We start from the raw sequence: 27,684 nt of genomic DNA, 5'->3' as shown, positions 1-27,684 counted from the left end.
GTATTCCATTTAGGAGCTAAAAATAATTTAAAATCTGGCTCACCCAGCTTAAATAACAATATGGGAATCTTTATCTCACTTAACAAGAAGTTCTGAAATATTCCTCAGCCTAACAAAATCATCAAGGGTTTAGTTATACTCTGTCTCTTTTCTATGGCATCCTCACCACATTAGCTCAGAGTGCTTGATGGGGAGAGAATGGCTGTGGCAGTTCCAGGCATCACTGGCAGTTATGACAACATTATGGGGGAAGCAGGATGCTTTCATTCTGAGTGTCTCTCTTATCATTAGGAGAAATCTTTCCCAGAAGCCCTCTGGGAACTTCCACTCCTATCTCAATGGCCAGCATTGTTTTATGTGCCCAAGCCTAAACTGACCATCAGCAAGAGGAGCCGGACCATGACTGGTTCAAACCAATCATGATTTCTCTTGTTGGCTGGAGATGAGGCCCACCTCCCCTGAAACACAGGATTATACAGTGGCAGGTGGATGCTAGAACAAAATCACAGATCCACTAGAAAGGAGGAGAATATTGGCAGGGGGTCGTTGGGTAGGCGCCCATTGTCAACTGTTGTATGTAGTTAAGTAAGTTTGAGCTTTGCTGGATTAAACACAGCTACACAGATTCCCTTATGAGAAGACTTTCCAGAACCCTCACATGCATCACCTCTATGAGGGAGATATAGTGTTCAACGTTTTTCAAACTTATTTGACCCCAGAACATTTTTTTTCCCCCACAGAGTGCCTATTAGCAATTCTAAGCCACCATAGTTCCTCAAAATACATTTAAGGAATGCTTGAGATGAACTCTAAAATCCTTTCTAATTATAATATTCTATGATTGTGTATAATCTATATCTATAGATTATATCCATACCTGTAGATTCAAATTTGTTAAAATGCAAGGAATCTGTAAATATAGCTGTTATATTGGCTAGGGTCTCAGCAGGAAGCAGGTGACACATTCAAATTGGGAAATATGAGGAGATTTAATAAGTGAACTAGGTACAGAGCTTTGAAAGAACCACAAAGATAGTGCAGGATCCATCTAGGCTTGATGAGGTGAAGGAAGCAAGTAGATTCCAGAACCAGAGACAGAGACAACACCCTGACAGGAGCTGTGACCTCCAGTGGGGCGACAGCGAGTCCCTAGCAACCTTGCACACACGTTCTCTACTCATCTGCTGGAGGACATTCCATTCCCCAACTAGAATCCAGTGAGAGGGCAAGGAAGACCCCTGATATAGCTCAAAGTGTCAGTGTCCCAGGACACCAAGCAGGTAGAAAGGGTGGGGAGTGTGGAGGAGCAATTGAGTACAGCTGCCCAACATCTCATTTCCTCTTAAATGTCCCCCTGGGGTCATCCTAATATAGCAGTAGAAGGGGCACAGCATTCAAACCAGACCGACTCAGAACAGCATCTGGGCTCTCTCCTTAACTGGTGAAAGAAACGTGGTAGTCTCCTAAACCGTTTTGTAGCGTTTAGAGCATCTCTTATGTGTCAAATGTGCATTATAATACCTACCTTACAAGATTGTTGTGATGATTAAATTACTTTACTCATAAGAAGTGTCTGGCTCATTGTAGGTCCCCTGCAAATGTCATTTTTCTTTTTCCTGTCTCCCTCTGCTATTTGCTAAATATAAATTGAGAAACTACCGATTGAGCAGATAAGTAAATATGTCAAGGATAATGGGAGCTAGGTTTCTCAGAAAAGGTAGTTACAAATACAAAAAGGGAGAAAACTGGAATAAACTCATGGTTTTCAACAGATAGATTTAAATGTATATACACACAGACACATGTGTACATATATCTGTGTATATTCTCATATATTCCCTAGCTCTGTCTACTGAGATGACTTGAGAACAATGATACCCCAAAAGCAGTGAGTACATCTAGCACCTGGGTCTTGGCTTCTAAATCCCATCTTCCACTAAAAGGAAGCAGGGATCCCTCCAGAAATGGCTGATTACAGGGCTGGGGCAGGAAAGGTTTAAAATAAGCCTGGAATATCTTATATCAGAAAGTAACAAAGTGCTCAAAGATTGAGGATAAGAAGGCCACAAAAACCTGTTTCCCCAATTTGATCATCAAATCAGCAAGAGATAAATTTGATAGTAGTAGATTATAACCCAATAAATAACATAGTAACAGATTGTAACCCACTGAGTAACAGAGGAAACCATGAATCCATATAGATATAAATAAATAGATGAGTAACTTGAAAGTTGGATGAGGAACAGGTTATCTACATACTAACTTTAGAAAGGAGAAAAGAGTAACTTTACAGTGGAGAAGTCTGGCAGCCACCACCTTAATCAAGTGGTCAAAGTGAACCTCATCAATAATGAGGTAAAGAGAGTGTAATGTGATAAACACAACAACACTCCTGTGACAGTTCTGTCAAAGAGGCATAACCTGAATCTAACCATAAGGAAACATCCAGCAAAGCCAAACTGAGGGACAGCCTACAAAATAACTAGCCTGTGATCTTCCAAAATGTTCAGCTTATGAAAGTGAAGGAAAGATTAAAGAACTTTGAAACATGCGATTCTTCTTCTTCTTTTTTTTTTTTGAGGAAGATTAGCCCTGAGCTCACTACTGCCAATCCTCCTCTTTTTTGCTGAGGAAGTCTGGTCCTGAGCTAACATCTGTGCCCATCTTCCTCTACTTTATATGTGGGACGCCTACCACAGCATGGTGTGCTAAGCGATGCCATGTCCGCACCTGGGATCTGAACCAGAGAACCCCGGGCCGCCAAGAAGCAGAAGGTGCGCACTTAACCGCTGCGCCACTGGGCCGGCCCTGAAACATGTGATTCTGAACTGGATCCTCTATGACAATTGGAGAAACCTGAGTGGAGTCTGAGGCAGGCTGGTATAAAAATACCAGTGTGAATTTCCTGATTTTGACAGTTGCGTTGCGGCTAGAGAGGAGGGTATCCCTATTTGTAGGAAATACACAGTCATGTACTTGGGAGGTAATGGGACATCGTGTCAGCCTGCTCTCAAATGGTTCAGAGGGAAAGGTGCTATGTTCAATCTTTACAACTTTCAGTGATTTTGATGATTGGTGAAAAAATTTACCGAGAGAAAAAAATCAGCACAGCTGGATTTGGCCCCTGTAACAAATTACAAACTCTTAATATGAGTATGTGTGGTAGGATGGGGGTGAGGGGTATTATTTTGGAATTAGTTTATTCAGATCTAAACAATGAGAAACAAATCCATGGCAGAGTTTGCTATACCTTAATTAAACTGGTGTGGGGAAAAAGACATGTCACATGTGACTTTCACGTGTGAAAGTGAAAGTAGGAAGGAGAAATTGTAATACAGTCACTGGAAAAACAAATATATATTCTGCTCTTTATTAAATAATTCTTTAAAAGCATCCATTCGGTCAATAATCAGTAAATTAAACTCATTATTTCTTTTTGTACATGTTTAGGTAATGAAGCGTCCTGGTAAAAACTCTGTCACCAGGTCAGCTTTTGTGATTTAGCAAGAAAATCTAAGAAAATCGAAGCGCTGGGCCTACCTCGAACTAACGCTTGTGTCTTGGGGCATGAATCTTGGGGCATTCATGCTCGTCGGACTCATTCATTGCTATGCACCACTTCTCCCGGAGAGTGTCTGTGCTGGTTGCATCTTCTGAAAGTCTGCCTTGAAAGAAACTCCTAGGATTAGAGAATCTTTTCTAGGTCCTTTTCATCCCAAAGTTCTTTATTTCGAGACCAGAAGGAAAGATTAAAAAGAAATTTTTTTTATATAGTTCCATTAGAACCCAGCATCTAAAAAACTCCTGTTTCCTTCACAGTGAGATGTTAACTGGTCACATGGACCCTGATCCCCGAGCCTTAGGAGAATCCTCTTGCTCTGAAGTAGTGTCAGGTATAATAGCTATTTTTTTTTTTTTTAACTGGGAAGCTCTGTGTCCATGGTTTGGTCCTCATTTTGCTGCTCTGAATCCGGGGCACATGGGAGGACACCATCTTGCATTGCACTCGAAGTACGTTTTTCGTTACAGTAACTATGCTCCTTCTTGCGGGCTGCTCTGTTGAGGTGACGATGCAGCTGCCAGGCAGCATGTTCTTCTGCGGGGCACACGCTACACAATGCTCTCTGGTACACAGGTGGGATCTCCTTTGAATTTTGCTTGTTGTGCCTTCTCCTTCCCCTTTGTTTTTGCTTCGGAGTACAACCTTGTGATGTAACTCATGCAGCTGCTAGAGCGGGAAACTGAAAGAAAAAACATGGTGAAGATGAATATTTATTTTGAACAACATTGCACTCGTTTATTTGAAACATTTTGATCGCACATGATATTTTTAGGTCTATATATTAATGTCTTAAAAGATCGAATCTGAAATTCACATGTGCGTATAAATGATCTGAATGCGTTTAGTCTAATTTTTTAAAAAAATCTTGTTACATAAACAGTATACTAATAAACCTGAAATAAAATATGTAGACATTTCTGCCATAAAATAACATATGTGTTGCTGAAAAAAACCCACATTGCCTTCAGCAAAATTTCATACTAAAAAATAACAGGGCTTGAGGCCGGCCTGGTGGCACAGTGGTTAAGTTCGTGTGCTCTGCTTTGGTAGCCCTGGGGTTGCAGGTTCGGATCCTTGGCACGGACCTACACATCATTCATCAAGCCATTCTGTGGTGGCGTCCCACATACAAACCAGAGGAGATTGGCACAGATGTTAGCTCAGTGACAATCTTCCTCAAGCAAAAAGGAGAAGATTGGCAGCAGATGTTAGCTCAGAGCCACTCTTACTCACCCAAAACAATAAAAATAAATTAACAGGGCTTATGGGAAAAAAGAGGGTTGGGGTGTTGGGGTGGACCACTCAAAGCCTATGTAACTCTGTACACAGACAGCTCCAGAGGATATCTTTTAAGTGAGCTAAAACAATGGAGTTGAAATGCTGGATTTGAGGGCACTGTGGGAAGGAGGTTGGAAGTGGAGTTGGAGCCTGGGAGAAAGAGCAACCTCCCACAGCTGTGGCAAGCCCCTGGGGTTGGACTTTTCTCGGGAGGGAGCCCTGAGTGCAGGTGCTCATTGTAAACTTTCGAAAAGTTGAACTGTGAGGGCTTCTGGTTGTTCAGCTGCTGAACTGAGGGCTTTTCTTTTCCCGCTAAAGGTTATTCTACTCCCACTGTTTTGGTTCCCTTGCCTAGGAAAATGGGCAGAGGAAGCGACCCAACTTACACGTATTGCCATCATTGTCCTACTTGCCAGTCAAGCATGAGGGGATTGCTGTTACAGAAACAGGTGTTGCCGTACAACAGACTGTAGCTTACGCACATTTTCCCCTCGCACCCCCGGTTCTCACACAGTCTGCTCACTCGTGCCCCTTTCCCTGCTAGTAGAGCTGTTCTTTCTTTCCATTTCACACCCTACTAGGTCAAAACAAAAAAAGCCGGAGGTGTTGTAAAAGACACACTTCCTACGAAAACCTCAATAAAACCAATAGAAACTAGTGGCAGGGCTCACCTCATTGCTTGCAACTCCTGGCAGGTGAAATAAGTTAATTTGCACAGAGAAAACAAAATGATTGGAAGGTATAAGATTCTTGCTTTACAATAGTCCTAACTTCTGTCTACTGGATCTTTGTCAAGAATACACACACTTTCTTCCTGTTTAGACTCGTCTTTCACTTTCTTTAAGTATTGTGCATGAGCAATTGCAATGAAGTCACCCAAAAGGTTTGAAACATTTCTGCTTGAATTAGTTAAGCTTTGTATTCATTTATTCAATATGAATTTATCAAACACTTCATTTGTGCCAAGCTCTGTGCTAGGATCTGGGGACACAGAGAGAGCAAATCCATTTACTCACCACCTGAACGAGTATTGTGGTAGCTAAATCAACATGCCCAGAATGACAAGCTGGGTGCTTCATTGGCAAAGGTGTGTATAGGATACTGTGGAGCACAGGAGGGACATATAGTCCAGGGGGTGCCTGTGTGTGACAAGAGGACTCAGAGATGGCTTCTCAAGGGGCATAATTTCAGCTACATGGACTTAACTGCTGCTTTTCATTTTTTAAGATGCACTTCCTTTAGTTGTACAAGATGATGTATGTGGTTGACTTTCTAGAGCTAAAAATCAGACTTTGAGTTTTACGCTCCCCTTGAAAGACAACAAATTAATGAACCTCATTGTTCGAATCTCAGATCACATAGTTGACTTACTTTGGCTGTTTTTCTCTTGGGATGATGTTTCTTCATTAGTTGACCTCGATTTGTAACTTTCCAGAGTGTGTTCTGAAATTTCATTTTCTGCAAGAAAAGAAAATTAAATTATTAATTTCTGGTATCATAGACATCATCTGTATGTAGAAATGTATGTTTGAATAAGAGGATACCTCTGTTATTGTAAAATAGTAGACTTATCACTCCCCTCCCATACCTCCTGTCCTCATTCATTCAACAAATCCTTCCTTACTCTTTACTGTGATTCCAGCAGGCACTGTGCCAGGCAGTATAAAAGAGTTGCAGATGTCAAATGACAGTAGTTTAAAATCAAGTATTGTCCTTTGGGAAGGAACAATTCCAGTAGCCCTTAAAGAACTATGAGGGAAGGGCATTAATGGGAGAATTTGAAACACTACTATTGCATTTGCTTATTGTATATGTACAGCGGAAAAATCAGACTGTGTCTCTAGGTTGATTTATCATGAGAATGTTAGTCCATCTGAATAGCTACAGAGATTGATATTAAACTAGGAGAAGTGGTACTTTTAAGAGAGTCAGAGCCATTCAAAGATGTAGTGTTTTGCCTTGGGACATAGTGAATTCTCTGTCACTGGAGGCATTTGAGCCATATGTGGCTAAATCAGTGATGTCCAATAGCACTATAATGTGAGTCACGTGAAATTTTAAATTTTCTTGTAGCCATGCTCAAAAAGTAAAAGGAATCAGGTGAAATTAATTTAATAATATATTTTACTTAGTAGATCCAATATATTATCATTAGATATATTCTTCGTGCGTGTGTGTGTGTGTGTGTGTGTGTGTATACTGAGTCTTCAAAATTGGGTGCGTATTGTATCCTTACAGCACATCTCAAGAGTGACCAGCCACATTTCAAGTGCTCAATAGCCGTATTGCAGCTACTGTATTGGACAGCACAGGGCTAAATAATCACTCAGAATTAAAGAGGGGATTTAATCCTGGCACACATTTATGGAATGAATTGAGTAGACGGTTATTCTGGATAACTTCTAAGGTCACTTCCAGCTCTGATATGTGTTGAATCTATGTATCTTAATGGATATCTTCTATGGGAGCTAAATGATTTTTTTTGTTTCCAATGATAACTTTTTAATCAGAATGCTTAGGAAAAATTATTAACATATTATGGTTGAGGGAGGCTGAGTGCATGCTTTCAAAATAAGAATGGGACTGAAACACTCTATTATAGTCAGACTTTGATTGATCACTCCTAGAATATGAACTCCTTGAGAGTAGAGACCTGCTCTGCCTTGTTGACAGATGTGTCCCCAGTGCCTGGGACAGTGCCTGGCACACAGTAGATGCTCAGTGAATGCTTATTGAATGAGTGAATGAATGAATGAACGAACTCTCCATCTTGTATCCTTTTATCCTTGAATAGAAGCTTCTATAATTTAATGCCAATTCCTGGAGCTACCCTAGTTTCTCTTGGTGATGCACTCTTTGACTATACTCCCTGGAGATTCACACCCCATGTTTACTACAAAACAAACAATTGCTTATTTGAGTGACAACACTTATCAAATAGATTGTGGAGCATCTAACAGAAAAGCTTTAATTGACAGAATTTTCCTTTTTGCTAGCCAATTATTTCAGCATCTCATAGCCTTCATCAGGTTCTCTGCCCACTCACCTCTTTTCCATATCATGTGTGCTTTCCGAAGCTTCATTATGAAGAGCTGGACTATGATGAAGAGTATGAAAATGAGGAAGGACACGAGAGTGAGCAGCAGGATGCCACTTTTCTTCCTCGCCAGTCCCACATACTGACGGTTTGCTTCTATAAGGAAAAGGAAAGGATTTTAGACAGTTTGAGGGGTTTTGGGCCACTGAGGAATATACACAATAGTACTGTGAAGTATTCAGATGAAGAGACAAAGGAGAGCTTTACCCTGAAGGTAAAGAGATTCATATTATTTATTCTCTGAAAACAAGTAAATCGGCATACAAACAAATAAAGCAATTTTGTGGAATGATTTGAAAAATGTTTTTAAGTTACACAGATATCAAACTAATTTTTCATTTCTAGAGAAAACATATGAGAATATTGTGTTAAATTATTGTCAGAGGATTCAAATTAGCTGTAAGGAATGATTTCTTAGCAAAGTGTAGTTAAGTAGCAAGAGAGGTTGTTAAGGAGTTCGAAAAACTCTGCAAATAAAATGAAAATTCATTAATCTTGGCTAGGTTAAATGTGATCCTACATGAAGGTATTTGGAGATAAATTAGATTAGCTCTTAAAGGTCTTTCTAAGCCTAGAATTCTGATTCTATGGGCTCTCGTTTTGCTACATGTCCTGGTCTCTCATCTTAACCAACAAGCAATTAAGGAGTGCCAGTCATGTGTCTTGGAGCCGCATAGGAGACAATTCCTATGCTTTAGGGGGTAGTTCTCTCTCCATTTAAACAAATAAATTAATAAAAACAAACAGAAGTAAGATATCTGTGTCAAATTCTAGATCCATATGTGTTAATATAATAATGTGTTTAGTGATTCAGAGGCAGGAGTGGTCCCTAAGTTGGTCAGGAAAGTTTCAGTGATGATGCTGGCCTTGAAGGAGGGGTAAGGAGAGGAGTCACAAGGACTTTCCATTCATCAAGGGCAGTTCAGATAGATGAGGGCAGGGCAATCAAAATGGGATGATGTTTTCAGAGAAAAATGTGTACTCTTGTCAGGACTTCACAGAGACAGGACTGCAGAGGTAGGGGTGGTGTGCATCTTATGGAGGGTTGAAGGCTCCTGTTCTGTGTTGTAGACTGTGGGAAGCCATAGAGGTTTTCTGAACACAGGGGTGAAGAGCGCAAAGGGGTGTTTTGCTGATAGAATGCTAAGAATAGATACCAAGAGGAGAAACTGAAGTTACAATACTTCGTGCAGGAGATGACGAGGGTCTGGATCAGGGAGGTGGCGGTGATAGTGGACAAAACACATGGAAGAGAAGACTCAGAAGTCCTTGGAAGCTAATTTTATATGTGTGCGTGTACGCACACACATAGGAGTAAAGGATGACTCCAAGGTTTTGGGCCTGTGTGATGCTTTGGACAAGTGATTTTGTGGAAGAAGAAGCTGTTCAGTTTTCAGCCATGTTGAGTTTGAGGAGATGGCAGAAAATTCAGTTAGAGGTATGTAGGAAATGGGATGAAACTAAAGCTCAGGAGAATGTTCTGGAAATACAGGTAAGGAAATCTGCCTAGTGGCAACAGAAACAGTCTTGGGAGTGGGTAAACTTAAAGACAGAACCAAGGATGGAGAAGTAAAATCAGAAGTATATCCACATGTAAGAAGTCAGAGGAGGAAGGGAAGTTCCTAATGGAATGGAGAGGGAGAGGTAGCAGGACCAGGCAGAGTATGTCAAGGGAGCCAGGGAGTCAACTAAGTCAAGGAACATGGTAGTGATTAACCAATCATGTCATATAGAGCAGAAAGGTCAAAAAAAGAGGGCAGACAAAGGCCACTGGATTTATTGATTGAGAGATTAAAATATTAAGTGTTTATTCTAAATGCTGTGGGGGACACTTACCAGTGATCAAGTCAGGGTCTTGAGTGGTTTGTTCTTCCTCTTTCTTGTCAATCTCTGATGTACTAGAATCTTCTGTTACTGTAACTAAGGTGAAGGAAAGTAAGATATGATATATGCACGAGACTATATACACATAGTCATTCCAAAGCAGCAAAGGAGATTTGGAAGCCAAATTAAGTGCTCTTTGTTAAAAAACAACAATGAGGTCATTTTTCAACTATTGACTTCTTCCAAAAATAGTTGCAAATGACCAGGCTCACTTTGCCTTATTTTTTTTTAAGGTAAATGTTTATTGAACACTTTGTGCCAGGCCTTAAACTAAGCATTTGGTATATATTATTAATATGGAGTATATATTACTTCTCACAAGAGGTCTGAGCAAACAGAGGTTTAGAGAAATTAAGTAAATTGTCTAAAGTCCTGTGGCCAATAAATGGCAGAGCCAATCCTGAGACTCAGAAACGCAAAATTGAAACCGTCATTGTACATTTCCTTCTTGACTCAGGCCTACTGGTGAGAAGGTGTTCAGGATGCTTCAGGAGAACAACTGAGCAGCGCAGAATGACATCTCAGGCTCTATAGAGAGAAGACCTACAGCCTGAAACGCACACAGCAATGATTTTTATGTTGAAAAATGGGCTCAGTTGTCATTCAAACCTGTGCTTGCCTCCCTCTTAGAAGTTGGGTGTACTATGACTTTTTTTCTAGCTAAGGGAAATTATAAAAATAAGAGATCTTTTTCTGATTTTGTTGTTTATCCTCCCTATTTTCTGTTTTCTTTTTTTTTTCTCTATAGTCTCTTGCTTTTTAGCCCATTGCACAGCGCCACAATGTGGACCACGAGAGGAATGAAACCACCCATTCTACTAAAAATGGCTATTATTAGCAGTAATAAAATCACAGAAATTGAAAGCTGAAAGGAATTTTAGAAATCCTATTTTTAAAATCTTATATATGAAAAAGCAGAGCATAAAATTTGTTTAGTAGTGATGTAAGCCAATTTAAAGACAACTAGATTCTAAACACGTTTAAAAATACTGGATTATTGATGATGCTATGAAGGCACTTATCGCACTAAATGAAATTATTATAGAGACGCTCTTTGAAATAGAAAGAAGACGTGTAGGAATATATGCCTTTCTGGATGAGGCTGACTATCTTGCTCTGAGCCCCATAACATCTGCATGCATTCATCTATTCATTCATTCATTCATGCTGCATTTTCTGAGCACCTGCTATCGCCAGATGCTGTGCTAGGTCAAAGACAAAGGTAAATTCAATATACAGTCATTGCCCAGAGTAAACCACCTAGTGGGTTCACTGTCTAAAAAACTGGAATTATAGTCCAGGCTTCTAAATTCTTCCGCATTTATAGTTGAATCCCATCATCACAAACTATCTGAGTTCTGGACAATCAAGTAACTAATGAGCCTTGAAAGGTGCTCTTGTTATTCAGGGACGAAGAGCCACAAATCTCCAGGTCCTCATTCTTTGCTTGTTGTTGATACCAAGTCTTTATTTTGCGTTTAGTCTGTTCTAGACAGAAAAACAAACAAGTCTCCCCATAAATGAATTCAACCTTGCCCTTTACCACAGAGGAAATTCAAATGTCACAGTCTGTGTGTGTGTGTGTGTGTGTGTACAAGGCATTAGGTACCCTGAAGCCCATCCCACTAAGTGAGCACTCCTTATACGGCGCTTTTCCAGGACACCACAAAGCTGGAGCCTGTTGCAGTGGATCCTGTGTGGTCTTATTAAAAATTAAAGTAAAAATATTCTCAAAACTTAGAATGGGAACAATGACCTTCCCAAGGAGGCATGATTTTTTTTTTAAAAGTCTGACTGGTTCAGCACTTACCGGTGGTACTAGCGGGCTGCTGAGGGTCTTGAGAGGATAGAGAGCTGTTCTCCAGGGCATTTGAAGCCGTCTGTTGGTCAGCAACTAGGAAAGGGGAGAAACAAAATTCTGCTACTACGGAGAGCAATTTTACCCACATTGTGCGCAGTACGATAGGTCGGAGAAGGTATCTGACCGCTACCTGCTCATGGAGGTTTTGCAGAAACCTCAGAACTATGCGTTCGGCAGCTCCTGCTCTGGTTTTTAAATCTATATCCCGCTGATTGCCCATCTGCTAAGCTGCCTGGCGTAGAGGTCCAGCATGCTGGAGGGGTGCAATTGGCAACAGTAGGCAAAGGCTATTCACTGTCTCTATCTGTATCCATCTGACCATCAATCAGTCCCTCTGTCTGTCCATTCATTCACATATCTACCTACTTATCTCTTAGTTAGGTGACTTTGGAGTCAGGCTCAGCCTGGGTTGAATTGCAGTGCTGTTACTTGCTTGCTGAGAGTGAGTTTGGACAGGATGCCCAGTCTCTCAAATGCTCAGTTTTTTCTAACCCGTAAAATGGAGATACTAACAGCTTTTACCTTCTCAAGTTGTTTTGTGAGAATTAATGAGTTCATTCATATAATGTCTTTAGCGCGATGCCTCGCTATTTATTAAGCACAATGCTGTCAAAAGGTTATTGTATAATACAAAAAAATGTTTAGGAATGTTTCTAGGGGTTCAGATTAGCGTAGATTTGACGAGTCAATGAACATGCCTGCAACCCGGTTGCAGATTAACCCAGTTAATCTACAAATATTGATACTGATATATGACAAGTGGGTAATGTCTTTATGAAATGTGTGAGTGCTTCTCAGCTTTTTAATCAGTGAATTTTCTGAGATTTAAAAAATTTATTTTTTCAAATATTTAAAGTTTTGGAAAACTATAAAAATGCCTGAATTGCATGCAAGAACTCTGAGAGAAGGAAGAAGAACCACTATGGAAACATTAGAGAAATTGTAATGTACCCTATACAGCTAAAATGAGCTCTGTGACCACAAAGATGCCATAGTAAGCTGAAGAAAGAGGAGAGCTGTTGGTAATGAAAAGAGGTAACAGCTTAAAAGCCAGTCAAATAGAAGTACTGGGAGCCAGTTATGGGAAGAGCATAATATGGGAAATATTGGGGACATATAGAATAAAATTTGTCAGTAATAATTAAGATCTTCAAGAATAATGGATATTCTGAGAATTCAGATAATTATATGTTTATTTGTGTACATATATATTTATGTACAAAACAGGTTTTATATGTGTATACATTTAAATGTATATATATACACATTTATATATATATATATATAAACCAGAGGTTGTATTTATACTGATGTATCCTGTCAGTCAACAAGCTGCTAAATAGGTCAAGTTAGACTGCTGGTTGTTTTGACTAGGTGGACACTAGTCTGTTATGATTTATCTCCCTAGTTGGTGAGAATGTTATAGACCTGTGCTGTCCAATACAGCATCCACTAGCTACACTGACTATTTAAACTTAAATTAATAAAACAATAATATTAAAAATTTGGTTCCTCAGTTGTAGTAGTCACATTTCAAGTGAGAATTTTGTAAAATCTGTATCCACCACTGTGTGCTCGACAGCTTCCAAATACTTAAAAGACCTCTGATGAGATCAGTGAGGATGCTAATAGATGCGATTTTGATCCTGAAACGTGTCAACATTTGGAAGATCCGTATAGCTCAGTGAATCGACATTTTCCAAATGGCCAAGGCGAGGTGTTACAAAATCATGCCTGGAGGAAAGATCCATGCAAAGTGCAAGACTGTTCAATGGATTTTAATGTAATAGAGTACGAAAAGTTTATTGATGTCACTTTAGAGTCCACACAGCAATGACCTTTAAGAAACGACCTTTTGTTGAGTTTTAGGGCAGCATCAAAGAAGAATATCCACAATTATCTGAAATGGTGATTAAAATGTTCTTTCCCTTTCTGACTGTATATTTGTGTGAGGCTGAATTTTTTTATGTATTTCAAGCAAAACAATGTATTGCAGGAGATTCAATGCAGAATTTATAAGAACCTAGTTGTTTTTTATGAAGCCTGACATAAAGGAGATTTTCAAAATGTAATACAATGCCATTTTTCTAATTTTTTTGATGTTGCAAAATATATTTTTCCATAAAAATATCCCATTTGTTTTAATATGTAGTGGATTAATTATTTTTAAAATACGTAAGTATTTAAACATTTTTTTCAGTTTTGATTTCTAATAGGTAAGCTTTGACAAATATAATTCACATAAGTAAAAGTTCTTTGGGATCCTCAATTATTTGCAGGAGTATAGAGGGGTCCTGAAATCAAAAAGTTTGAGAACTGTTGCTAAATTTTTCTTTTAATCCTGTCTCTGGATAAGTAGTAGGAAATCAAGATTCCACATTTGGAATACTAGTGAGATGAAATAAATCATCTTGAAGATGGTCTAATGTATTCCTGTTCTGTTCTCCTTCTCCAAGCGTCACACTGTGGGGTTTTCAAAGGAAGCCATTTCCCTTTTTAGCCCCCTCACAGATAAGGTGCTTGCATGGTCTTCCTTTTCCCCAGGTCCTACCGCGCAGTGTGTGGAGATGAAAGGGGTCGGAATCTCTACCTGTCAACATGTTTTAAAGCATCCTCAGCTAGCAAACTTTTTCAACTAATTGGATGAACAAAATGTCTGTAATATCTGTGTGTCAAGGTAATAGCTTGCCAAAGGGAAAAAAGTCATAAGCAAATAGAAGTCACCCACAGCTGATCCTGGAGTTCCTCTTTGAATATTTATTGGAGATCTGCCAGTGGGTGCTAGACCGTCAGTAGCTAGATCATAATTAAAAGTCAAGTCTTATCCTATTATTATTATTGGAAACATTTTATGGCTAAGATTTTGAGTCATATAGAACTATGGCCTTAAAGGAGGAGAAACTGCAATTTTCCCCTTAGTAGTAAGTTTTTGCAGATGGCTTGACTAGTTGCTTAAAAGTAAAAATACATTTTTTAAATATGATTGGTGCTCTTATTTAAGAATGTGAATATCTTTTGGAAGCATTTAGATAAATAAAGTGTCATCTTCTCTTTGATGATTTTCCCACATCCCCCTTGTGCCCTATGCGCCTGTTCCACTGATGGGGGTGGAGGCTGGGGAGGGGAGTGAATCATAAAGGGGTAGGAACATTTACGTCAGATTACAGTACAGCCCCGTCTGTGGGTCCTTGAGCTTTCTAAATGCAGCTTCCTCAAGAATGACTTTTGGTTTGATGAGAAAGTGACCAGTGGAAAGCATGTGGTAGTGAGGGGGGACCTGTTAACCACAGCTGCAGCCCCCACAGGGCAGCACATCAGTTTTTCTACTGGGGGGTTCTCATTAACCAATGCCTTTCATTTCAGCTATTTCATTTGCTAAAGAGCTTTTTCAACAAACGCGTCATCAGCCAACATCTTCCTCCTTCACTGCTGTGCGTGAATCCTTGTGCTTTAGGAATTTCTTTTTACACTGAGAAGTACTTTATAAAATAATGGTCAAAATCCTATTAATTACAGGTGTGTGATTCGTCTACTTCTTTTAGGATACTTCTTGGCTCAAAAAGTCCTATACAGTTTTAAAATGATTTCTTTAACTTTTAATGAAGGAATCAGAGAGAGATTCTGAAAATGGAGGCAGTTCCTCTTCACATTTAATATTTGATGTCTTATTTATTATTATTATTATTTTTTGGTGTTCTGCTCAGAATATCAACATAGTGAAAGTAGAATCTTCAAAACAACTGCAACAAAATAAATCTAAAGAGTAATCATGATTTAATGTGATTGTGTGTTTTATATTAATGTAAAATGATATTGACAAGTTTAGATTTATTTCTGTTAATATTATCTCTTTTTGGGTCAAGTGCAAAGATACAGTATGCTTCATATTATCTCTCCAAAAACACAACTTCAATAAAACTATTTAAGGTCAAGTTATGCCAGCTGTCATTATCAAAAAGCAAGCATGACACTGTTTGCATATGGCGCTCTGCTAGGCTTTCTGCCCAACTGGTGTTCTTCTGAATACTGGTACAGTTGCAACCCTGTTGCCCAGATGGAGAAATTTCAATTATTAAAGGAATTGGCTATTAAGAAGAGCTGTGTTGACAGTGAACTCACCCTGAAGGACTTTTCCCACTCCATTTAATTTTTTTTTGATAGTGTAATATTAAGGTAGATTAAAAATAATAAAGACAATCATTAGTTCTTCTTACCCAAATCTTCAAACCGGAAAACTGCTACCAGTTTCCTTCCTTGCAGGCCTTTGTGTCGGACGATGCAGTCCACTGTTGAGTTTTTGCTATATGTGTGGACTCTGAGTATGCTGGTGCTGTTACATTTCTTCCCATCAGTTTCAAATTCACGGTGGTTTTTACCTATGGAGCAATTTAAAGATGTATATGAGGTTATGGCTATTTAATGCTATTGGATGGATTTGGTTTTCTAAGAGACCAACGGCCTTAACATCCTGGCAAAAATGTTAAACTTCTAACTTCATTCTAACCTCAGCCAGCTGCCTTGTACATGCCTGGCCCAGGCACAAAGGGAAGCAAGTGAATAAGAATGGATAGACTTCTATAAACCCTTCACTACTGGGAACAAAGTTTCAGCTTATAATAGTTATGCAAGAAGGACAGCCTGAGGTGGTTGTGAAACACAAAGACCCAGGACCTTACTCAGGTTGAAAGAATAAGGCAAATTAAAGGTAAGGTCTTATGATGAAGTAGACGTGGCACTAGCCTGAACCTACAATTATATAAAAATCGAATGTAATGTCTGTTGAAATGTAAACAAATTATAAATAGTTTCCAAGCATGACAATTAGTTAGCTTGCTTTAATCGAAAGGCTCAAAGTTTAGATTCTTGGTTACCATAATAGTCTTACCTGTCCTTGGGGGTGTGACACAGGACTACACTGTATAAGGAAGGTCACACCTGTTCTGGTAACACGTATCATATTAAGTGTATTTTCAATTTTATGCCTGCTATGCTCAGAGGTAATGGTTATACTGTACCTTTTTCATTTTATGAAATTTTGTCAAATTTTAGGAAACCATAATAAGTATTCCATTTTAGGTTTCTACCTTGTTTTAAGCAAAAACGTGTAATCATGTTTTCTGTGATTAGGCTTTCAAGATTAAGGCATAATATTGATTGGTTATAAGGATAATTTGTCTGGAAAACAACCAATGAAATGATTGAATAGTGTTTTCTGGCACCTCCTGCCACCAGAGGGTGCCAGAACACTGAAAAATCCCTTGGAAATTTCAGTAGGAAGGAAAACAAAGGAGGAAAGAATGATTTCTCCTCTTACCGGAGAGCTCCATGTCATTCCTGAAAAGCCAGGTGATCTGCGGAGGGGGCTTGCTTCTCACCGTGGAGCATTTAAGTATAACGTGTTCTTCTCCATTTTTCGTTTTAATAATCGATGCTTCCAGAGTCGGCTTGAGAGGAGTTGCTAGAAGAAAATTGATTTTTCTATGCTTAATTAGCTGGTCTACATATCTCAGCAAAGCACAGAACCTAATAATCTACAGGGATCATTGTAGAATGGTCTAAATAATGGGCATTTTTTTTACTTTTTTCCCAGAACACAGTTGAAGGGCTGTTATGTACTTGTAAAGCTACTTTGGCTATAATCAGATTGTTTGTTACTCAGTGTGTGATCAGTGTCTGGAAATTCTCAAACTGATTATGTTAGAACAGCATTCTTAAATTTGATATCTGACTGTATTTGATGGGTAGAGTACTACGTAAGGAATAGAGACCTGAATTCTAGTCCCACCTTTGTCACCAACTAGTTGTAAGAATTTGGGTAAGCCCCCCACCTTCTTGGTGTATCAGTTTCCTTGTCTGTGACATGAAGGGGCTGGTTTGTGAGTTGGCTATTTCAGCTCTAAACTTCCAAGAGAGCCTATGACTCACCTCAAGGTAAGTTCCTTCTGTCCCCTCCTAACATCAGAGATGCATTTCTCTTATAAAGGGCCTTTTCTTCCTACTCTTCTTTTGGAAACACCTTTTAGTTAGGCTTACTTCTTCCTCTTTCCCATTCTACTTCACACTCTGGTCCTGAATTGCACTCTTCCACATTTATTTACTCATCCACCTGCCTTCGAGACATTGTACGGTCAGCTCCAAGTACACACTAGATGTGTTAGATGCTGTCAGTGCGAAGGTGGAGAAGATATGGCCCTGCAAGGAACTAATAGTCTGGTGATAGACTCAGTCCCTAAACTGTTAACTAAAAGGTCATGAATGAGTGCCGTGATAGAGGTGCGTACAGCATGTTCTGGGAGCCCAGAAGAGCACACATCAGTCTGAGGAAGAGTGCTTTGAGGGCCAGTGAGGTGGGGAGAAGACAACCCCTGAGCTGAGTCACTTTGGTTTTCAAAACCCTTAGGGAGCCATTCTGTCCCAGATGCTTTTCCACCATGCCTTTCCAACAAGAGAAGTCTAAGAAATTCATTTGGTGATATGTAGGATAATGTTATTTAGAGATCAATAAAAAGCAATGTCTTTAATTGATCTGTTCTGCCCCCAAAAGCAAAAAAGTAAAGGTGGTAAGACTGACACTGAACGCATCTGACCATCTATAGAACTGAGCTAGGCCCAGATGATCAGGAGGCTGTCACTTCCTATCCACGCTATATGTCAGTGCCGTTACAGCTGAACTCATTCTCTCTTAGGATACGCTGTCATAAGGTTCTACTTTATTTTCATACGTGTTTTGTTTTCCTAAACTAGTGTGCGAACTCCTTGTGAGCAGAGATTGTGCCTAATCCATCTTTCATTCTGTAGAGCCTGCATAGTGCCGTGCACATGGTCACAGCTTATCCAATATGAACTCTCTTTTCCTTTAGTTCCCTGGAGAGAAAATTTAGTTGATGCCAAAGATGAATTTCACAAATTCACATTTTAATCTGGGGCTCGCCACTCAAAATACTCGGTTTTGTTTGCTTTCAACAAAAGATGGCAGAGGCACCCCCAGGAAATGGCTTGCTGTAAGCTTAACATTTCAGTTTAAAAATGATATATCGTGTTCTTAAGTGTATGGCTCCCATCCTGGGTTTAGTGGCTTCCAGGCACCTACCTAACACAATCACTTTCACTTTCTTTGTTCTCACGGGCTTGCTGTAGTGTAAACACTTGTACACGCCTTCGTCTTGCTGGGTTACGTTAGGCACGCCGATGGAGAGCTGATTGGGGGCGTGATGAAGAAGCTGGTATTTGGAATTTTTCAAAGCTGTACAAGAGGGAAAAAAGCTGTTGTAAGGAAAGGTATCAGATGCACACAGACTCTCAGTGGATGGATTATTCACAGGAATAGCTTTTGATTTTCACATTTTAAAGGAACAAATGTCACATCTTCGATTGAGCTGCCTTCCAAATTCTAGTGTTACCAGCTGGATGCCTCTCAATAGCTTGAAGTTAGTTTAGGAAATGAAATATTTTGTTACTGGGATTTGTGAAATAAGCAGTTTGCTTTATTTGTGCTTGTAGGAAATTAAGAACACTACGTTGGTGAAGGGTTCAGGTTATAGGAGGATTTCAAGGAATTTTTTTTTACCTTATGAAAAATGCTCCATTGTGATTTACCTCTTTGAAATCTGATTCATTTGAGGTTGTCTTGTCACATGAATGTGAAGAACGGAAGATAAATGTGCCGATATTCGTTGCTCTAGCTGGGTGCTTTCTATTTCGTTTTATAAAATTTTTTTTTGAGGAGGATTAGCCCTGAGCTAACATCTGCTGCCAATCCTCCTCTTTTTGCTGAGGAAGACTGGCCCTGAGCTAACATCCATGCCCATCTTCTTCTCCTTTTTTAATATGTGGGACGCCTACCACAGCATGGCTTTTGCCAAGTGGTGCCATGTCCACACCTGGGATCCGAACCGGCGAACCCCGGGTCACTGAAACAGAATGTGTGAACTTAACTGCTGCACCACCGGGCCGGCTCCTATTTTTAATTTTTAAAAGTTCTTTATTATTTGATGTTTCCCAAAGATTATGACTTAGTCCTTTCAGGTATTTAGCCAACAGTGCAAAAAACCCCTCAAAACCCCCAAAAACAAAAATGCAAGCTCCAGAAAGTTCCAGTCAATAGCAAGTGTTCCTCTTGATTCTATATTGACCTGGGATTTCTATCTCAGGTCAAAGGTCCCTTAGCAAATTGGAGGCTCCTGAAATGAGGGGTTAGGGTTGTCTTTCTTTCTTTTCTTTTTACTGTAAAGATATATAATATGAACAAGCCTAAAATAGTTAAACCTTGAATGGCTGACCAAGGAAGGTTGTTACTCATCTGGAACAATGGTTGTGTGTCCTGGGACACTGATGTTCCATGAGCTAGAATTCAAGAGTTCTCAAGCTCAGCACTGTTGACTTTTGAGTCCATAATTCTTTGTCGCCGGGGGTTAAACTGTACGTTGCAAGATGTTTAGCAGCATCCCTGGCCTCTCTACTCACTAGATGCCAGACCCCCCTGCTTTTCCCCAGTTGTAATAACCAAAACTATCTCCAGACATTGCCAAATGTCGCTGCAGGCAAAAAGTACCCTCGGTTGAGAACCACTGAGCTGATCAAGCCATTCCCCTGTAGAAATCTGAGAATGTCTATCTTCTGCCAGTTCACCAAAAATAAAACAAAACAACAAAAAGCGTTATTTAACAGAATTATCTCTACTTACAGATTTTTCTCTCAAAACTTTTAACGGTTAGTAGCTACTTATTCCATTGGAATCTAGTATTAATAGTTGACTTAACTTGAAATAATATATTGTTATTTTACATTTAACGTATCAATATTTAATAACGTTTTCAAAGGATATCTAAAATTTTAGAGGCTCTGCTTTTACAAAGCAGAATGAAATTTGCTGTTTTGGAGACTTTTCCAAGTATTTGGCAGTTCGGAATACTAAATGAAAATACAAAATGGTCTCAATATGAAAGGGAGGGTTTAGTAAAATCCTGCTCAAAGAAATAAATAGATTTTTTTTTTTGCTAAGGAAGATTTGCCCTGAGCTAACATCTGTGCCAATCTTCCTCTATTTTGTATGTGGCTCACTGCCACAGTAGGGCTGCTGATGAGTAGTGTAGGTCCATGCCTGGGAACTGAACCCAGGTTGCTGAATTGGAGCGCACTGAACTTAGCCACTAGGCCACGGAGCTGGCCCCAAATAGATTTTTAAGAATCTCTTTCCTTGGGGCTGGCACAGTGGCACAGTGGTTAAGTGCACACATTCTGCTTCGGTGTACTGGGGTTCGCCAGTTCGGATCACAGGTGCAGACATGGCACTGATTGTCAAGCCATGCTGTGGCAGGTGTCCCACATATAAAGTAGAGGAAGATGGGCATGGATGTTAGCCCAGGGCAAGTCTTCCTCAGCAAAAAGAGAAGGATTGGCAGCAGATGTTAGCTCAGGGCTAATCTTCCTCAAAAAAACAAAAAAAAGACTCTCTTTCCATAAGAAAAAAAATGTAACTATGTGAGGTGATGGATGTTAACTAAACTTAGTGGTAATCATTTAGCTATATATATATAAAATCATTACATTGTACACCTTAAACTAATACAATGTTATATATCAATTATATCTCAATAAAAGTGAAAAAAAAAGTCCCTTTCCATCTCAGACATCTAGGACTCACTTAATGCATGTTTGTGGAGAGAGGAATGACTGCTCTCCTTTTCATATGTGCTGTCAATTCTTATCATTTAGCGACCTTGATTTCATGTTCAGATCAATAGGAGAAGAGGCCATATCTGGAAGGGAGCTTTGTGATATGAGTTTGGATTGCCCAGATGGAAAACGAAGCAGCTGGCTCCAGATGTGGGCAATGGTGTTGGCTGCACGAGGACAAAGGGCCCCAAGTCAGTCTCCCACCCATCTATCATTGCGCCGCTGGTTGCTTCATGTCCCCCAAGAGTCAAAAAGTGATATGGGGGTGAGCTGGGGGCATGGAAATGTGCTTTGTAATTTAAGCCCCCTTTACCAAACATTCTGATGGGGTTTCCATTTCAGACTTCCTGTCAAAAAAAGTAGCCGTGAGTAACATAACAGGCTTCGGGGTGTGATTGACGTGTAACAGTAGGTGGGGCCAAGCCTATGTTGCGAATGACTCATACTGGCTTTCTGTCACACCAACCTGCTGGCCTGGAAAATCCCTCAGGTTGAGGTCTGGTGGTGAGTTGCTTTTCCTTCACTTACCAGGATGCTCATTTAAGAAAATGGTGAACCCTGACGGGGCCAGCCACTGCAGGGAGGCGTTCTCCTGAGAAACGACACAGTCTAGAATGAGTGTCTGGCCTTCCTCCACGGTGACAGTTTCTGTGTGGTTAGTCAGAAAGGCCTCTGCAGAGGAAGAGAATTGGGAACAGTCAGGCTGGCACCAGCCATTCCACTCCGGAGCTGGGGCAGGGACTCCTTATTCATTCACTCAATCATTTATTACACATTTCTTATAGAAACAAAACATAAGTCAGTACCAAAAAACGCAAGGAAAGGAGTGAGCACTATATGTAGGAGCAGTAAGGATGTCTCCTGAAGGAGGGCTGAATGAGGGGGGTGGTTTTGATAGGGAAAAAGGGGAAAGTGGAACAATATCTATTGGGTACTTGCTTCATCACATGCCGGGAACTGTGTCAGTCCGTGCTACCTATATTTCATTTAACTTTCAAACTAACCTATAAAGGAAGAATTATTTTGCTCGCTCTACAGATGAGGGAATAGAGGCTCAAGGTCACAGGTCCTGGAACTGGAATCTGTACCCAGGTCTGTGGCCTTCAGAGACCGGGTCGGACTATCCCAGTCACCAGCTTGGACTATCTAAGTGATGAGACCCTAGAAAACTCAACCTTTCTGGCCTCGGTTTATAAAACGGGCAACTTGTACCTTTAAGTGCAAGTTGTGTGTCTAGGATTCTAAGAAGGAATGTTCTAAGCCGTGCTGCTCTTGTGAATTAGGGAGCTGCCCTTCACTGGGAGCACTTCAGCCCCACCTGCATAAGAGCTTCTACACCAGAGGGAGGATGTTCTGAGATCTCTTCCGATTTAATATTACACAGCAGCACTTTCTCCAGGCAAATGGGAGAGTCTAATTTTCCCAAATCACAGCCCCCAGAGAATGGTAAACAATTGCTTCTAAGCAGCTGCAAATTTATCCTCCCAAAAAGGAAATTGATAGAAAAATAAATTGGTTTTACTGCTGATTTGACACATTTATTACTGTTTGTTGTTTCTTCAAGTTTTAAATTAAAAAAATTTTTTTTCCTGAGGACAATCTTATGAATGAAAGTAGCAAACACTTCTATAAACAGAAGAATACCATGAGGTTCTAAATTATGAATAGCAAATGTAATGAGTTTTACTGCATCATCTTAAACCTTAGAAAAGAAAAAAGCAAGAAAAAAGCAAGATGAGACTTTATTTCCTTGTCATAAATTTCAAGTATTAGGAAAAGTGCTTTGGAGAACTCTGGGAATTAATTGATGCAGACTTTTTAGTCTGTTCCATTCCCAGGTCATTAATTTCAATCTAGCCTCCGGCAATAGCAACCCAGAAATACTGTATTGTATTCATATTGACTTTCATGGAAAAACAGTTTGCTTGAATCCTAGTGGAAAAATACTCATATCATGAGCCAGTATACTACAATGCACAATGAAGAGTCAATAAAAAATGGTCATGTTTTCAAAAACTGTTGAGGCATAAAGCCAGAATTCTGCTTAGGTTGGATCATTTGGAAACACTCTCATCCATAAAATCAACTCAGAATTGAGTAATAAGGGTAATATCGGTACAGATTCTTTGAAGTGACAATGGAATTTCTTTCAATGTTAAGCAACTTCTGAGCCAAGAATTTGAATCTAGAACTAACTTCCATTGCTTCCATAATTGTCCCATTATGATTCCTGCTTTGCTCTCTAGTTCTTGTGCATTACCTTGCTTTTCACAAACAGATGAAAGTTTCTAGAGGGAATTGACTTCGTTTTCTATTTCTCTAGAATTCATTCCTTACAGAAACTCACAGTGTGAGCTTGAAAAGTAATGGTTTAATGCCAGCTTTCACGATGACGCTATAATGCACAGATATCTTTGCTCTCCTGTTGCTAATAAGAATACTGAGAGACAGGAGGGAAGTTACTACATTGAGTCAATGGTAGAACAAAGACCAGTGTTAAGCAACATGCTCTGATTTCATCCTTTCGGCGAGAAGTTGACACTTGGAAGTTTACCAATGTTCTTACCTTCGGTAAATGGCTGTCTAGACAGGAAGCCTGCATTTGGGGAAATGGGAGTTGTGAGATTTGTTTGCAGCCTGTTTTTGAATAAATGTCTTCCATTTTAAAGATGTATATATCACTGTCTTTTTCTTGGGATTCTGCTTATGAATTATATAGCATCATTTAATTCTTACAGTGTCGTCAAACTTGTAATGAAATGTAGTATGGCTTTTTATCACAGACTAAGGAATTGTGTCTCCTAAGATTAGTGTTTGCTCTTGCTGTTGAGAATTCAGTATCAGGCTGCTGACCACGCTGACCACAACCATAGATGCCTGATTTTCAGTTGAAAAGGGCTATGTTTGAGGCATAGAACATTAGTTGTTTCCTCTACTCTTTGCCTTAAGCCTTACTTTCTGCTTTACAGGCCTATTTATCTTTCAGTGTTATCATGTAGACCCCATGTTTAATTTAGAGACAGGAAATCCTTGCAGAAAGGAACAGTGGCCCCAGTGAGAAGCCACAGACCCACACAGCTTCAGCCATAGTGCTTAAAAATCTTGTTCAATGTCTAGGTCACATTAAAGGGGAAGAGGAAGAGAGCTGTGCCCAAGTTTTGATGGCACGTCTTCTTAGGGAAATGTTCCCCATAATCCTCTCATCACCATTGAAAACTAAACTGGAACTCATCTTAAAATTTTTTTTTTCAGCTAAGTTTGGAGTCAAACTTTTACCTTCTTTGTGGGAGGGATGGGGTGTGGGGTGTCTTTGCTTACCACTTCCTCCTTCGGAGTCTCTAAAGGCATGTATATCCTTATTCACCCTTAGCCTTTCTTGGGTAAACCCTGAATGCCTGAGCTTTCTTCCTGGTTCTCCCTATCCAGGCTTCAGAATTCCAGTCTGCAAACTAGCCCTACGTTGCTCCACAAATGCTGAGCATACAGAGCTTGGCAACGAACGACTGTGGTGCTTCTCCTGGGAGGTCGCCACTTACTACCGCTAAGTCCTGTTGACTGACCAGTGGATTATTGACTTCTGGGCTTGATCATGATCTCCACGCCTGGATTCATCCATCCATGCATGGTCCTGTGTTATGAGGCTGTAGTTGACTCTGGGGCTGTAGATTGTGACTGGTTTATATATGGAACTGGAACCTGTGACCTTCACCGTCATCTCTACCCACAACCCATAAACTAGTGGTCCTATCAGTGGAATGGCTTCATGCCAAGGCACATGTGATTGACCCTTGAGCAGAAGGACAAGCAGCAGTCACAGCCGCCTACCAAAGCACCCACAGACAAAACCTGTGCAGGTCTTAAGATTCCTTGATTTTCCCCAAGATTTTGGGAGTTGCCATGTGTGATCTCCACCTCGACTGTAGGTCATCATGGTAGACCATGGGAGAAAGAATAAAATATTCTTTCCTTTTCTTACCTTAATAGCCCAGTTATTGCATGCAATAAATTTAAAAACTGCAGAACAGAGCAAGTCTGTCCTTCATGGATCCCAAATTGGTCATGTCCAATTGGAACTGGTCATCTCTAGTGCCCCCTGTGCTCCACACACACCTAACACAGATATACCACCTGGTCCGTCCCAATGTTTCCTTGTATTCATTAATATCATCACCAGCCACGGCGTACCAGAGATTTGAGAGACACCCCAGCCTCCTCTCTCTCCAAAACATCTCTTCAATCGGTTTATTCCTCTTTTTTCATTACTATCGTTGCCTTAGCTGAGGCCTCCATTGTTTCTTTCTTGGACTTGCACTGACTTCCTTCTAGTCTCTCTTCCCTTCAATTTATCATCCTCATCTGCTTCTAGAATTACATTTAAAAATGTAAATTTGATCATATGTCTTCCTTCATTAGAATATTTGCTATGGCTCCTGTTGCCTGTAGGAATCAGGCCAAAATTCCAGATGACTTGACTCCTATTTTCTCCTTCAGTATCTTCTGTCAATACTCTCTTCCAGATGCTCCATTCAAATAGCCACTTGCCATTTCCAGAAAGTTCCAAGCTCAAGTAGATAGTTTGCCTTTGTCTACACTATGCTCTTGGCCCCAAATGCCTTTCTTATCTCCTTCAAGACTCAACTCAGATTACACCACTTTTGTCAAACCTGCCCTGTCAAACCATTCTTTAGCCTTCCTCCTCCTCACAATGATAAACTCTGTCCTCCAGATCCCCAAAGGCTTTGAATGGGCTTCTATTACAGCACTTAGCACATTACTTCATAATTATTTGATTACGAGTATGTCTCTGTGGACATTAGATTACAGACTCCTGATGGAAAAGTTGTTTGCCATTCACTCATTTTATAGTCTCAGGGCCTAGCACAAAGTAGGATTTTAAGTGTTAATTGAATTAATGGCTAAAAATGAGTAAATGTATATATACAGTAATAAATAGTTTAATAGGATACGAACTTTGCTCTTTAATTGTTATGTTGAATAAGAAAAACTAGAGCTAATTTAAACCAGAGACACACAATGAGTTGTCTTAAACCAGAGCCCTGTTTACATGACTTTTATGAGGCAGTAGGCAAAAATGTGCCTTAATTCAGATCCTTACCAAAAGGGATTATTATTATTTTTTTTTAGATAGAATCAATAGAGAAAACTACAGGTATGAAAATGAGTCTGACTTTGTCAAAATCAAATTATTTCCAGCATAGCTTTCAAGAAGCTCTCTCAATAATTTGTCAACAAACACGTGATTCTTTCCTGGTCAGAAGAAGCATCAACAGGACCCTAGTCACTTTGCAACTGTTCTTTAGGCTTCCTACAGCCTACCCGCCACTGAATAACCAGGATAGAGGGTACAAATTGGTGGATTTTCATCCTCCACAATATAGGTAAATTAGATGCAGTTCCATGGTGAATGCACATTTCCAAGGACAGGTGCATTACCGAAACATAACTACGGATTCAGTATTTGGAAAGAAACACACACACAACAAACAAGCAATTTATATGGGGTTTCTTTTGCAAGAATCTCATACAAGTTGCAATCAGAGATTCAGGGACACCTAAGCCCTGCCCCCACCATTGGGTAGGAATAATTTGACCTGTGCTAAAGAGGTCACTGTATCCTTCTTTAATTTTCATAATGCTACATTAGAACTAAGCATTAAAAATCAAATTTGAAAAGTCTACTAAAACGTAAAGTATTATTGACTCAAAAAATAAGCACAAAGTTTTCATTGGGCTCATTATTATCTCTGAACTAATTAAGAGTTGTGTAGCACTTTGCCATTTTCAAAGTGCTTTCACATTTGAAATTTGATCCTTGTAACAATCCAGGGAGTTTTGTAGATTAAATGTTGTTATCATCTTCATTTCAAGATGTGGAAACTGAGTTTCAGAAAAATTAAATTATTTGGCGAAGGCTTATACAGCAAGGACGCTTTTAAATTCAAAACCGATGCTCCTTCAAGTGGTACACCCTTAAAAGACAGAACCTAGTAAGCTTGTTACTTTTTCCATAACAGTGATCCCATGGAGACACACACTACAATGGCCCTTTCTATACAATTTAGCAATTGAACAAGAGATTAACTAAACGCAGTAACATTGCTCAGAGGTGTGACTCTGGCAGGCTGGGAAAGCGTTAGCAAACTTACCTGGTTGTCTTCTGCAGTGAGCCCTCCGTGACTGCAGTTGACTGACTGATAGGTAGATTTAGCAAAACGTTAGGTCAACTGAGCATCAAAGAACGTTAGCTCTAAGTCCTTACCTTGCAGGGGGAACAAAAGCAGCAAGCTGCAAACTCTCCACCACATA

At 39.8% G+C, this 27,684-nt stretch overlaps 1 protein-coding gene across 1 annotated transcript; it reads right to left on the bottom strand.

Moving 5' to 3' along the window:
• Positions 1-3,456: 3,456 nt before the first annotated feature.
• CRTAM (cytotoxic and regulatory T cell molecule) lies at positions 3,457-27,684 on the bottom strand. The gene is made up of 10 exons (XM_046638159.1): positions 27,638-27,684; positions 21,886-22,029; positions 18,773-18,925; positions 16,997-17,140; positions 15,897-16,058; positions 11,632-11,715; positions 9,774-9,857; positions 7,887-8,033; positions 6,199-6,298; positions 3,457-4,228 (listed from the first exon to the last, which is right to left on the bottom strand). Exons 1-10 carry the CDS (start codon positions 27,681-27,683, stop codon positions 4,111-4,113), a joined length of 1,182 nt encoding a protein of 393 aa, XP_046494115.1. The 5' UTR covers position 27,684; the 3' UTR covers positions 3,457-4,110.

This window comes from Equus quagga, chromosome 14 (genome assembly GCF_021613505.1).
Source record: "Equus quagga isolate Etosha38 chromosome 14, UCLA_HA_Equagga_1.0, whole genome shotgun sequence".
Taxonomy (NCBI): Eukaryota; Metazoa; Chordata; class Mammalia; order Perissodactyla; family Equidae; genus Equus; species Equus quagga.
Note: the sequence above shows the minus strand (reverse complement) of the source record. Positions and strands in the feature narration are given on the sequence as shown.